The sequence below is a fragment of the Danio rerio genome, chromosome 11 (genome assembly GCF_052040795.2).
Source record: "Danio rerio strain M-AB ecotype USA chromosome 11, GRCz13ab, whole genome shotgun sequence".
Classification (NCBI taxonomy): Eukaryota; Metazoa; Chordata; class Actinopteri; order Cypriniformes; family Danionidae; genus Danio; species Danio rerio.
The window spans coordinates 12,780,785-12,794,607 of NC_141031.1; the positions used below are offsets into that span (position 1 = coordinate 12,780,785).

At 39.8% G+C, this 13,823-nt stretch overlaps 1 protein-coding gene and 2 non-coding genes across 3 annotated transcripts; 1 reads left to right on the forward strand and 2 right to left on the reverse strand.

Annotated features, from left to right (window-relative positions):
* The first annotated feature begins 7,099 nt into the window (after positions 1–7,099).
* LOC147834710 (signal recognition particle RNA) lies at positions 7,100–7,397 on the forward strand. The gene has a single exon (XR_015503176.1).
* A 3,087-nt stretch (positions 7,398–10,484) lies between these two features.
* Positions 10,485–12,409, reverse strand: LOC110438889 (E3 ubiquitin-protein ligase RBBP6-like). The gene is made up of 6 exons (XM_087273453.1): positions 12,084–12,409; positions 11,783–11,882; positions 11,600–11,675; positions 11,266–11,354; positions 10,850–10,989; positions 10,485–10,754 (listed from the first exon to the last, which is right to left on the reverse strand). The coding sequence occupies exons 1-5, from the start codon at positions 12,259–12,261 to the stop codon at positions 10,890–10,892; spliced, it is 543 nt and encodes a 180-aa protein (XP_087129579.1). The 5' UTR covers positions 12,262–12,409; the 3' UTR covers positions 10,485–10,754; positions 10,850–10,889.
* An 854-nt stretch (positions 12,410–13,263) lies between these two features.
* On the reverse strand, positions 13,264–13,561 carry LOC147834711 (signal recognition particle RNA). The gene has a single exon (XR_015503128.1).
* Between the last annotated feature and the right edge of the window lie 262 nt (positions 13,562–13,823).

Consider the following 13,823-nt stretch of genomic DNA (forward strand, 5'->3'; position numbering starts at 1 on the left):
TTGTGAGGGCTTTGCTTTAAATCTTTTGCACACAGCACATTTTGACAGAATAGTTTTCACAAGTTGTCGGCCTTGTAAAATCCAGTATTTACTCCTAATTTGTACTAGAGTGTCTCTCAAACCTGAATGCATAGTTAATTCATGGTTGTGCTGCACTAGCAGCTCACAGTATCTGGCCCTTTTAGGTAGAATCCATGGGTGCTTTTCCCTGTAACTGAATTTTGATTGTTGCAGTCTGCCTCCAACACAGATTAATTCATCGTCATCCAGGAAAGGTTTCAGTTCTTTTATTTTTGAGTCCGCATTTAGGCCTTTGTGAGCTTTTAGCAAAGTAATCTCATGCCTGAAGTTGCTGTCTTGTGTCACTTTTATCCAGTACTTTTCAGCCTCAAACATTTCATCTGCAGTTAACTCACCGCGTCTTTTAGAGCTTGATTTACTGTTGTGCATGAACCTCTTGATCCAAGCAGTTATTCGCAATACTCTGTTCAGTTTACTGTACTTTGCTAAATTTAACAAAGATTCCATTCCACTGTTGTCCTCGCAACTGTTAAGTTCATTTTCCTTTAGATTAGTCACAGTCTGACCTCTAGTGGGAAGGTCTGCGGGATTGTCTTTGCTCCTACAGTGTGACCACATTGCAGGGTTAGTTATAGACTGTATTTCAGCCACTCTGTTTGACACAAACTGTTTCCACTTGTGAGCTGGACTTTGAATCCACTGTAGTACGATCATAGAATCAGTCCACATGTGAAGTGATTGGGGATCCATATTCATCGGTTTTAACAAGCTGTTTCCTAGTCTTGCACCAATCACCGCACCCATAAGCTCATGACATGGCAGTGACATTTTCTTCAAAGGCGCTACCCTGGACTTGGAAGCGACAAGGCAAGTAGTCTTTGTTCCATCGTTCAGCTCTAGTAACAGGTAGGCAGCAGCACTATAGGCTCGTTCACTCGCATCACAGAACACGTGAAGTTGCTGTGCATCATGTCTGTGCTCGGATGTTATTCCATACCAGCGCTGGATGACTATGTGGTGGATCTGTGCTAGCTCTGAGCACCATTTTCTCCATTCTTTTTCAATGTCTGCAGGCAGCTCCTCATCCCAGCCGAGACCACGCGTCCACATCTCTTGAAATAGGCATTTGACTCGCACAGTGAAGGGAGTGAGGAATCCTATTGGGTCGAATATGCGAGCAGAGAGTTTCAGAATGGCTCTTTTTGTGTTCTCTCCCTTTGCTACAGCATCTAGTAACGCAGTCAAATCAAAGACAAAGTCATCTGTCTCAGTTCTCCAAACCAGGCCTAATACCTTCAATACAGATCCTGGCATTTCTTTATCTGGAACAACGTCATTTCTCACTGTTTTCCATTTTTCCTTTAACACATGACAGTTGGTTGTCCATTTGCACAGGTCCATGCCAGCAGTTGACATAATCTGTTTTGCAGTAGTTGTTATGGAGAAGGCCTTTTCAACATCACTTGCACTTGAGATGAAATCATCAACATATAGTGATTCTTTTATTATGTTTACTACCTCAGGATTCTGCTCTTCATATTTCTTCAGATGCTTTCTCACGGTAGCTGCAAGGAGAAATGGGCTGGGGACACTCCAAACACTACTCTCGTCATCCGTAGCACACGCAGCTTCTCGCCTTTATTCTCATGTGGTGGCACAGCAAGCCAGAGAAATCGTACTGCATCCCTGTCCTTCTCAGCAAGAGAAATCTGCAAGAAAGCCTTCTTGATGTCTGCTGTAAATGCGATTGCATTCAGTCTGAATTTGATTAATATGCTGAGAAGATCTGGGTTCAGATTAGGACCAGTTAGCAAACAGTCATTTAGTGATGGAGAATCAGTTTCATGTGATGATGCATCAAACACCACTCTGAGCTTTGTTGTTACCTTGTCTTCACGCAGAACAGCATGATGAGGCATGTAATATTTTGCAGTGGGCTGAGATGACTGATCCTCCGCAACTTCTTCGACAATGCCCTGCTCAAGGTAATCACACACAACTTCATTATATCTGTGATACAAAACTACATCTGACTGCAACCTTTTTTTCAGGCCCTCAAATCTCTTCTTAGCAATCCTGTAGTTATCAGGGAGTTCTGGTTTGTCAGGTCGCCATGGCAACTCAACTTCATATCGGCCATTTTTGTACTGAGTTGTCTTTTCAAATTTGTAAAGAGATTCCTCTTCCTCAGCACTGTCTGTCTGCTTCATGGTTATACCAAGAGACTCAATTTCCCAGAAGGCTTTTAGGTGATCTGAAACCAGTGTGTCTTCATTGACTTGACTATGCATACATGCTGCATCAGCAACACTGGACATTTTGACCGGGCCCTGCACTGACCATCCGAAAATGCTTTCAACAGCTACAAGAGCATCTGTTATTCTTTCCACATGGCCTGACACTATGTGCCAGTAATAGTCAGCACCAATCAACACAGATAACTCTGTGTCACAAGCATTGTCATCTTGGTAATCTGCTAACTGCAGCCCTTTTCTTCTCAGTTCTGCTTGTATGTGCTCACCTGGAATTTTCATCAGAGCAGTGCACACCTGGGGTGTCTGAAGTGCTTCTATTTCAATTTTCTGCTCCCTTTGTTGGGTGTTCTGGAGAGTTACCTTCACTGTATTTCGCTTTGTTGTCACTGGTTCTGCACAACCAAAGGTATGTAGAGTGAATGTTTCTCGTTTTATTACAGGTAATTTTAAAGCTCTGACAGCCCTTTCACTGATAAAGCTTCTCTGGCTGCCTCCATCTAATAAGCACCGAACGCTTATTCGTCCACCAGGCCCTTCAGCCCAAGCTCTGACTGTCTGCAGCAACACACTGTGGTCTTGTTTAGTGGGCTGTATCTTTAATGAATGTGAGGTAAATGAGGAAACCACATTATCTTTGTCTACACTGTCAGGTGCATTTTTCTCTTTTTTCTCACATACAGCACTGTGATGTTTGCTTCCACATGAATTGCAGCTCACTTTGCTTTTACAGAACCTTGCGATATGTTTTGGTCCTAGACACAAAAAACATCGTCCCATTTTCATCAATTTTTCTTTTCGTGTAGCAATATCAGTTTCTGCACACAGTTCTGTTTTGTGTGTTGTGCTGTCACAGAAAACACAGCTCTGTGGTCTATGACTGGTAGTTTGAAGTACTGCAGCTGATGGAATGTGATGCTTTCTCTGCTTAAATTCAAATGCAGTATCTTGTTTTTTGAATGGTTTCTGATAGCTTTGATTGTCTTTGTAATTACTTGGTTTAAGCAGCTGCACAGTTCTCTCTCTGCTTAAAATCTCAGCTTGCAGGAATTTCATTATTTCTGCAACTTTCCATTCATCACTGTTTCCCCTCTGACGACTGTACTGCAGAGCAATATCATCTGGAACCATCTGTAGCAGAACGGGACATAACAGGCTTCCATAGGCATCTGATACGACACCCAGCAATTCTAAGCTGCGGATCTGCACTTCACACTCGTCATATAGCTGTCTCAGAGCAGTGACGTCATGGGATTTCCTTACGGGACAAAGACTTAGCAGCTTTGTTCATATGCGCGTTAATAAGCAGATCTTTTCGTCCGAATCGATTCAGCAGCAGATCAATAGCATGGTCGTAACTACTGTCTGTTAACATCAGCCCCGCTATGGCCTTTGAAGCAGCGCCGGTTAAATATGTCTTTAAGTAGTTAAACTTTTCCGTTTTGCTCAGCGCGTCATTTTTATGAATAGCTGTGTCAAATTGATTCCAAAAGTCCTGCCATTGGCCAATTTCTCCGTTAAACTTGTTAATAATTAACTTCGGTAACTTAACTGTCTGTCCTTGTTGCGGGGGGTCTGTGTTGCTCTGCCTGCTGCTTTCGCGGCTCTTCTGTATCACTCTGTGCGCGCGGGTTTTCACAGTGATTATCCTTCCTTTATATTCCTCAACATTCTCAACTTCATTCTCCAAATCATCCATTTCCGTTCCTTCTTCTATCTTAATATCCAACTCCAGCAGCGTTTCCTCTTTTGCAGATAACAGGGCTAACAGTTTACGCAAATGATCAACAATCGGATCTTCTTTGCTAACCTCCGTTTCAATGTCCTGCAAAAGTCTCGTTGTGGATCCGCGTACAGCTCTCCGTTTTCGGAGTAATCTCTCCAGCTGTTCCGCCATTTCGGATATTGCTTGCTAGTTTCCCGGGTTTCGGCACCAAACTTTCTGTTCTGTCTTTTCATCTAGCAGCAATAATGACGACTGGAAAACTTTGTTTAGAACAAAAATGAACTGTTTACTGAAGTTTTTTTATACTGAAGCAGGAGCAAAACTCCGAACACACACACTCTCTCACACTGAGTCAGTTGCCAATGGTTACAGGAGCGCTTTCAGTAGCGCTAAGCATCATAGGAAAACTGTTCTTAAAGCAAAACAGCATATATAAATGCCAAGGTAAATAAATTCACTTTATGACAATTAAACGATAAATGGAGCATTAATTAATCACTCTCGCAGCTACATATCAATTTAAGTCATAACAACTGTTGACCACAACCCAGCAGGTGGGAATGCGGGAAAAACCAATTCCTGCTGCATTTGCATCTGAGTCTGCTGAAACTCGGCTTCAACCACCCCAACTCACACATATGGTCATTTCAATGTTTGAATGTTCCAGATTAACCTAAGCGACTTTATCAATCATGTTTGATATCATTTGAAATGTCTCAGTATGATTGGTACAATGGTCTCATTCTCTCAGAAATAGACATAATCAAAACAATAAATATATAACTTCAGGCATCTTTTGAACCACTGTGAAGGGTGTGACTTTTCCACAGGCTGCACTAAATGCAAGTGCCTTTTGTTATGCACACACCCCTGTCCTTGAGGGAATTCTTGGATTACTTAAGGTAAGGTTTGAAAAAGGCTCAGCGCGATTCTGCTTACCCGGATCAGCCCGTATGTATATTTTAAAGTCAGGAATGTATCTTTTAATCTTGGATTTATCTTTGGTAACTTGATGTATTTATTGATCTTTTATGAATTGACTGATTGAATTGGCATAATACACATTTACCTGACTAATAAATTGTTATGTTTTGAATTATTCAAACAGTCCTCGTGTTTTTATCACTGATAAATGTTGTTGTCCATAGCACTACAAGCCACTGTACAGGTTAGTAACGGACTAAAACATGTTAGACGGAGCAGTGTGGCACGCTATACAATGTTGCTAGAGATCCGACTAACATATTGGCATTAATTCAAGTATACTTAGACTGTAAAAGGCCAACTATGAGTTTTCTATTTAGAACAACAAAATATTGTTGAAACTAATCTAAATGTGGGTATTTAGGCCTTCATCTACAAACTTATAATCCTGTGCAATTATTATTAAAATACTTTGTCTTGATTAAGTAGATAACAGATCTATGGGGACCACATAAAAAATCTCCTAAATTGAGTAAGTATAGGGTTCTGCCACTTTAGGAGAGTGGTTAATCGCCTCTGTTTAATGACCAAGACTGACGAGCTTGTATTAAGAGATTGTATACCCGGCCGGTGAAAGACTCGAGATGCTATAGGAATCTGAGTAAATGAGAATAAGGTATAATAACAAATTAAAAGAATATTCAATCATAATCTAAAATAATGTGAAAGGAAACAAAATAATCTTATCAATGTTTTATAATTGGAGTCAGATAAAACGAGGATAAATATATTAATATTCTAAACCACCTCATACTAAAATTGGAGTCAGATATGAGTTAAGTTTAATATAAATCAATATTGTGCACTGGAAAGACCGAACATGCAGTGAACCTTCATCCACCATTGGATACCATCATTGGACCAACTGGGTGGACCCTACACCCATATACAAATAAATAAAACACCACAAGCCAAGGGCGGACTGGCCATCTGGCAATTCTGGCAAATGCCAGAAGGGCCGGACCAATTTTTAAATGTGGGCCTGTCAGTTTTTTTTTTTCTTTTTTAATATGTATTGTTCTTACATGCAGGCAGCTTTTATGTCTTGCTAGATGTGATATTATGATGATGATAAAAAAATAAAATAAATAATAATAATAATAATAAATGTTAAGCATTTGGCCCAATTGGTGACGGCCGCCTGATTTTAAGATGGGCCGACCCAATCTGAGGTTACTCGGACGTAATCAAATTCCGGCAAGAATGTCATATTTTTTCACCATCTGTACACCAAAATAAATAGTAAATGTCCGTGTCCGTGGGTGGGTTGTGTCGGTGTGGTAATGTGGGCTGATGTGGCTACAGTGCCAAGGCTGAATTTTTGTCCCAGTCCGCCCCTGCCACAAGCAGATTTAAAACGTCAGAATCTGCAGAACAAGGATCAGCACTGACCTTTCCAAGAAGAAGAGCGACTGCAGCAGGCTTGAACTGAAAGGCTGATTCATATTATTGAGTGTTTCTAATTCAAAAACTCTTTTGTTTAGGGTTAGTGATTCAGATCTCATTTAATGTTTACAGAATAATGAAAAATGATTTACAGACCTAATTTGCATCAATGAATTAAAACAAAACAAGAAGACTGCAATGAATAATCCCTGATATAAGGATCATTTCTAATCATTTATCAGATTTACCATTGTTTTAATTATTACGAAAAATCAGTGAAATGCAAATTTTACTCATGCAAAAAAAATATTCCAGACAATGGATTATCAAGTTATGAATTCCAATAGTGAAGGTGGCGAGGCAGTAGCGCAGTTTCTGTGTGGAGTTTGCATTTTCCCCCTGCCTTCACGTGGGTTTCCTCCGGGTGCTCCGGTTTCCCCCACAGTCCAAAGACATGCGGTACAGGTGAATTGGGTGGACTAAATTGTCCGTAGTGTATGAGTGTGTGTGTGTGTGTGTGTGTGTGGATGTTTCCCAAAGATGTGTTGCGGCTGGAAGGGCATCCGCTGCGTAAAAACTTGCTGGATAATAGTGAACTATAATGCTATTGTAAGTGAATGATTAGCACAGGTTATTAAAGCATTAGTTCACTTCTATAAAAGTGAGTTTTCCTCCACTAGAGGTCGCTGTGATGATCAGATTCTCCACAGCTCTGATTCTCTCAGCTCTCGCCGGGTTCAGTGGCGCGCGCCTGTAATCCAAGCTACAGGTTGGCTGAGGCTGCGGATCGCTTGAGCTCAGGGCTTCTGGACTGCAGTGGACTATGTCGATCGGGTGTCCGCACTAAGTTCGGTATCGATATGGTGCTCCTGGGTGAGCTCGGGACCGCCAGGTTGTTTAAGGAGGAGTGAACCGGCCCAGGTCGGAAACGGAGCAGGTCAAAGCTCCCGTGCCGATCAGTAGTGGGATCGTGCCAGTGAATAGACACTTCAGTTCAGTCTGAGCGACACAGAGAGACGCAGACTTTTACATTAATTTTTTTTTTTAAACTTTGATTTGTCTTTCTAACTGTGAAACTGAAGAAATAAAGATTTAGAGATGTATGATGACTATGCATTATTAATAGTAAGTAATAATTAAAAGTTTACTAGCAGACTTCAAAAAGTTTATTTGTAAACAAAAATACAAAAATCATTTCAATTTCATGTCTATATTTTAAAAATATGCCTTAGACAGAAATATATTGAATTTAATTGAAAATATATCAAATTAAAATATATATATAGAGAATAATTTTACTTTAAACATAAATGGCACATTATACTTTTTGGCCCCATCAGAAACAAAAGTAACACACGGGTAGGTCACAACCAGATTTACTGGCTTCATCATGTTTGTTTTAATTATATCTGACTATGACATTGTTAATTATTTTTTTAATACCACCTGATATTGACGGTTAAAAAGCTTCCAGTACAAAATGGCATTTTTATTGATAAATTAGTTATAGAGTATTATGCCAAATGCAGTTTTAATCTAGAAAGTTTTGTTTAATAAAATAGAGGAGGGGGATATATTTAAGAAATTAATAACACTTAAAAATAGTAAAGCAACAGGGTTAGATAATATTCCAGTGCAGTTCCCTCAAAGACTCCCTAAATGCGTCACTCCGATGGTTACACATATTATCAATTTTTCTGTTTGTCAAGGTAAAGTTGAAAAAAGCAAGAGTTATTCCTCTTTTTAAGAAAGGTAGTAGGTTTGAGGTTAATAATTCTAGGCTGGTATCAATTTTGAGTGCTTTGTCAAAAGGGAGGGAAAAAGTTATTTATTAGCACATTGAAAAATATTGTTTAAAATGTGACGTATTGTAGAGTTTCAGTCGGGTTTTAGGAAAATCATTCCACTGATTCAACAGTTTCTTTTATTTAACAAATTATATAAAGAGCGATATGGATAAAGGAAGTTAAGTGGGATGATTTTCTTAGACCTGCAAAAAGCTTTCAATACAGTCGATCACAGGATATTGATTTTAAAAGTAAAGGCAATGGGTTTTGGTGTTTTGGCCTGTAAATGCATGAAGTCTTACCTTGAAAACAGATGTCAAATAGTAGATTTAAATGATGTGTTTTCAGATTATTCGACCGTTTCTTATGGGGTTTCACAAGGCAGTGTTTTAGGTCCTTTGCTTTTTTAATATACATCAATGATTTGAAAATGGCCTGTTCAAAAAAGCTTTTGTTAAATGCGGATGATGCAGCAATAATTGTGTCTCATGAGAGGAAGGAATTTATTGAAAATGAAAAAAGTAAACAAACTTAGGAAGTCTCTTAATGGTTTAACCTTAATAAATTGTCCTTACACTTGTGTAAACCAGAATTTATTTTATATGGTTCAACTGAAACTGAGAAAATGTGTCAGATCAGAGGTAAAAGTAGAGCATCAAATTAATGAACCCAAACATGTAGGGAAATATTTAGGTTCCATTTCAGACAGTAATTTGACAGGTGAGAAGATGGCTGTTATAGTCCAATCAAAAGTTCTAAAATTAAGTTTTTAGCAAGACAGACAGAGCTCTTAGATTTCCAAACTTTACAAATATTGGCTAGTGCATTAGTGCAGTCATACTTTGACTATGCTGCAGCCTTTTGGTACAGCAGTAGTTCCACAAAAATGAAAAATAAATTGCAGAGGGCCCAAAATAAGTTGCAGAATTGTTATCAAAGTACTTCCACTGACACATTTAAATAATGAATATTATAGTCAAATTAATTTATTAAAAGTTGGAAAAAGGGTCACTTTTCTGAAATTGGTGATGGTGTTTAAGATTTTAAAGAAAATGGTCCCAAAATATTTACTTATAAAGTTTTAGTTAGTGAGGTACACTGTCATTCTACAAGAGCGAGTAGCAGGGGTATTTGTCCTTGTAGATTTAAGAGTGAAACAGGTAGAAAGTCTTTTCTGTGTACTGTTGCTTGGAATATACTGCCGAGGAGTTTTAAAGAGATTCAATTTGAGAGTTTTTAGAGAGGAAATTAAAAAATGGCTGTTTTACGGTTGAAGTTGAGGATTTTTGTTGTGCTGAGTTTCTGAGCTGATGATGTTTGCACTTTATGATTTGCTCGTTCATTTTTTAAGAATATCGATGACCACGATGGAAATCAGCCTGTGGCTTTATTGTGTATTTTATCCTCGACAGTTTTTAAGATATGAATGTCAAACTGGACTTGTTTGTATATTTTTGTTAAAATTGTTAAATAAAATCAATCAATCAATTTATTCATTCATTTTCCTTTATCTTAGTCCCTTTATTAATCTGGGGTCGCCACAGCGGAATGAACTGCCAACTTATCCAGCATATTTTTTACACAGCGGATACCCTTCCAGCTGCAACCCAGTACTGGGCAATATCCATACACCCTCATTCACACACACACACACACACACACACACACACACACACACACACACACACACACACACACACAACACACACACACTATGGCTAATTTAGTTTATTCATTCACCTACAGCATAGCACATGGGTTTGGAGCACCCAGAAGAAACCCACATGAACACAGAGAGAACAAACAAACTCCACACAGAAATGCCATCTGACCCAGTCGGGACTCCCAGCAGCAGCCTTCCTACAGTGAGGCCATGTGTATATATATATATATATATAAAGATACATTATTTTTTCCCTTAATAGCTACATTTTAAAGAAATCTATTTGCTTAAGTCAGCTGAACTGTAAACAACAACAGCAATAGAAACCACCAAAGGACACCATATGAACACAGCCAAAATGACTTATTAGAGCATGCACATCTTTGTCATTCCAATGGATTTTTAAAAATATGTACATGCCGCCTTTTCTTCCATGTTTCTTGAACTTTTCCCCTTTATGAGGAAAACTATTGAATACTATAAAAGCTGTTCAGCGTTTTATTTTTTTCAGATTAACATTTAATAGACTTTAACTAAAAGTTTTAGATTCTGAGCAGGACAGCACACTGGTTCTACCGCAGCATGTTTGTTCATCATTTCTATCTTAATGTGTTGATCATTTTCTTTTGTGTTTCTGTATTGTGTGAAGGTCAACCAGTCCACAGTTTATGCTGCTATAATCTTTATTCAGTTTTATTCATAAACTATGTACAATATATACACTGTGCTCACGTCGGCTCCAGGTCTCTTGGGTGAAGGTCTCTCAGTGACGTGGTCTCTTCTGGTCTCCGTGCGTCTCTGGTGGAGATGGGGAGCGGGAACGTTTCCTTCTGGCGTCCTGGACTGAAGATGCCGCACCAGCTGAGGAAGAGGAGGGCAGCGGCTTGGTCTGGCAGAAGGAAGGCCTCTTTTTCTTCTCAGCAGCATAGGCCTCACTAAACAGATCGAGCGCAAACACACACAAGCAGACATAATGTGAGATTTTCACTAACAATAGAACATTCTGCAATGCCGAGTACAGTTTACTCACGCGTCTATGATGGGAATGACGTATTTGCCGCTGCCGTCCATCATGACTCCCTTTCGGTTTGGGTCTTCCACCTCCAACAGGAAGCTGCGGGGAATCCCTGTGCTCCTCCGGATGCGCTTAAGCGGAGCAGAGCTGCTGCCCTGTGAATTCATGAGTGACAGTCAAACGACAGAGCAAACAATCTGACTGATGGAGACAAGAGCTCAAGTTCACAGCAACCATAAGCTTAGAAAACCCAGTTACCCCTTTAGAGGGGCAGTGCCTAATGTGGTGTCCTGGGATCCCACAGTGAAAGCAGACATAGTTGGGTGGAAGAAGCCCAAGCAGTGTCATGGCCTCACTGATGAACATCAGAACCATGAGAATCAGCTCTAACATTTCTCACAAACCAAACCTGTCAGTGTCTGAACGCTCACCTGCTGGAGTAGTAGCACAGACTGGACTGGTACATCGCCGCTTTTAGCTTGTCCTCCTCTGATGCCTTTGCCTCAGCCAGATTCTCAGTCTGTTTCACAGGCATTTGCACATTAGAATTTTATTTCACTGATTTGCTCTAAATAAACACCCTCAAATCTCCCTAAGAAGCTGTGTGTGTGTGTGTGTGTGTGTGTGTGTGTTTGTGTGTATTGTTGTTTGCTAAACACTGTGTATTGATATTCTGCACTACATGTCATTATGACGCCTCAAATGCAAACACTGCAGTTCAATACAGAGCAGCACAGTGAGGTGAATTAATCATTTGTTCAATACCTTCAACAGCTGCTCCAGTGAGAGGAGTGAAGAATCACCTGTTTGAGAAGATTTAGCTGATGGTCCAGCTTGATGTCTGCAAAACAAAACAAAGGAGCTTGTGTGACTAAACACCACAGACAGACTCAAACTCTTGATATAACATCTATCAGAGGATGATTGCACTCATTTCACATGACTTACCCAACAAATCTTCTGTTGGAGGACTTCAGTCCAGCAGCAGGGACCCGTCTGATGATGACCGATGTGTTTTTAGGGATGAGAGCATCATCATCTGTGTATTCTGACGGCAAAATAAAGTTTGAATATAGTAATAATCATTTACCATGGTATACTTTGAGTGCCATTAGCATTTTAAAACACTCAAAACATCACTATATGTCACCATCAGAGTCATGATAACACATGTCAGCTTCTACAAGTCTGTCTGATAACACATCTAATGTTAGTGTAATATAGTTTAAGTGGCTTTTCCTCATCTCACCTTCATCAGTTTGGGCTTTGCTGATCTTCAGCTGGCAGAACTTCAGCCTCTCGCGCCTCATGATCTGCCGCTTCAGCTCTCCCACAGTGATGTTGAGGCCCTTAAACTGGAGCGAGTCGTAGGTGAGTCGACTCTGAAACCTGTAATGAACACAAGACATACTGAACACAAACCACATTGTGATAACAAGGGTCAAACCTGAATGATGGAAAAAGCAGACGATCAATCGATTTATCCAACAATCAATAATATCAATAATCTGGGAATCAGTTGCCACGAAGGACGCCGAGATCAGATGCCAATGACAGAGCGGAGTTCAAAACAACACAAAAAGAACCGTTGCCATGGATGCTGACGATCACGTGACAAGGCGCTGAAAAACTTCCGCGTTATTTTCTCATAAATAATAGTGAAATCATTACTATGATAATAATAAAATAAACAGCAGAACAGTTGGACATCTCTGCATAAAACACAGCTGCGTTTCCTTACACGAATGATTCTGGCCTTTGTAAAGAGTCGGGCGAGTCAATGAATCAGGGATTCGTGGCTGAATGAATCACTCAAAGCTTCACTCGATTAAAGCGGTCTCTTGCTGCCACCTATTGGCGATTTGTTTTTTCGTTTTTAAAGTAATTTAAGACTTTTTTTAAAGCCACCTTCAAATTTATTTTCTACAAAAGTTTATTTCCGTGTGTTAAAAATGATTTAAAACTCTCTAATCTCATCATTTCCTGATGCGTTTATAATGTAAATCCCTTCATGTTTGCCTTTGATCTTCATTATGTGTTAAAATCAATACAATATTAAAGTTGCCTCATCCAAATCCAAAGTTTAGTTCAAAGCTTTATTATACAGCCATGTGTGTGTGTGTGTGTGTGTGTGTGTGTGTGTGTGTGTGTGTGTGTGTGTGTGTGTGTGTGTGTGTGTGTGTGTGTGTGTGATTGTGGCAGTGGATTACAGTGAATGTTGAAGTGATCAGAAGTGTGTGATATTTATTGTTTCTGATAATCAAAAGAACATTTTAAGAGTCCAAAAGATTTACTGCCTGATGAAGCCTGTTATAATGCAATTATGATGACCCTATAAATCTAGAATGGTCAGAACAATAAAAAATTAGGGAAAGAGATTAATTAGTATTTCTCCTCTTTTTTTTGTATGTGTAAGTGCACCTGGAAGAAAAAGTCTGCGTCTCTCTGTGTCGCTCAGGCTGCACTGCAGTGTCTATTCTCAGGTGTGATCCCACTACTGATCAGCACGGGGGATTTGACCTGCTCCGTCGCCGACCTGGGCCGGTTCACCCCTCATTACACGACCTGGTGGTCCCAAGCTCCCCCAGGAGCACCATATCGATACCGAACTTAGTGTGGACACCTGATCAACATAGTCCACTGCAGTCCAGAAGCCCTGAGCTCAAGCAATTCGCAGCCTCAGCCTCCCAGTAGCTTGGATTACAGGCGCGCGCCACTGAACCCGGCGAGAGCGGAGAGAATCAGAGCTGTGGAGAATCTGATCATCACAGCGACCTCTAATAGAGAAAATGATAAATGATGAAGTAAAGTTGACTTTTTATTGGTCTTATGGCACTGTTTGGATAAAAATAAACAGCAGTACGGTCCCAAATAAAATATAGTTATTTAAACTAAATACTATAGTATTTTAGAACCACATAGTAAAGTTTATTGTACTGAATAGTATAATCACAATGTTGTGCTATTTAAAGGCAACTGTGGTGCAGAG

Bases quoted from the DNA above. Each gene is read 5' to 3' on its own strand.
- LOC110438889 (XM_087273453.1), bottom strand. From the start codon at position 12,261: ATGTGGTTTGTGTTCAGTATGTCTTGTGTTCATTACAGGTTTCAGAGT. The intron at 11,883-12,083 runs GTGAGATGAGGA...TTTTGCCGTCAG, and splicing joins CAAAGCCCAAACTGATGAAG to AATACACAGATGATGATGCT. The intron at 11,355-11,599 runs GTATTGAACAAA...CCTGTGAAACAG, and splicing joins CACTGGAGCAGCTGTTGAAG to ACTGAGAATCTGGCTGAGGC.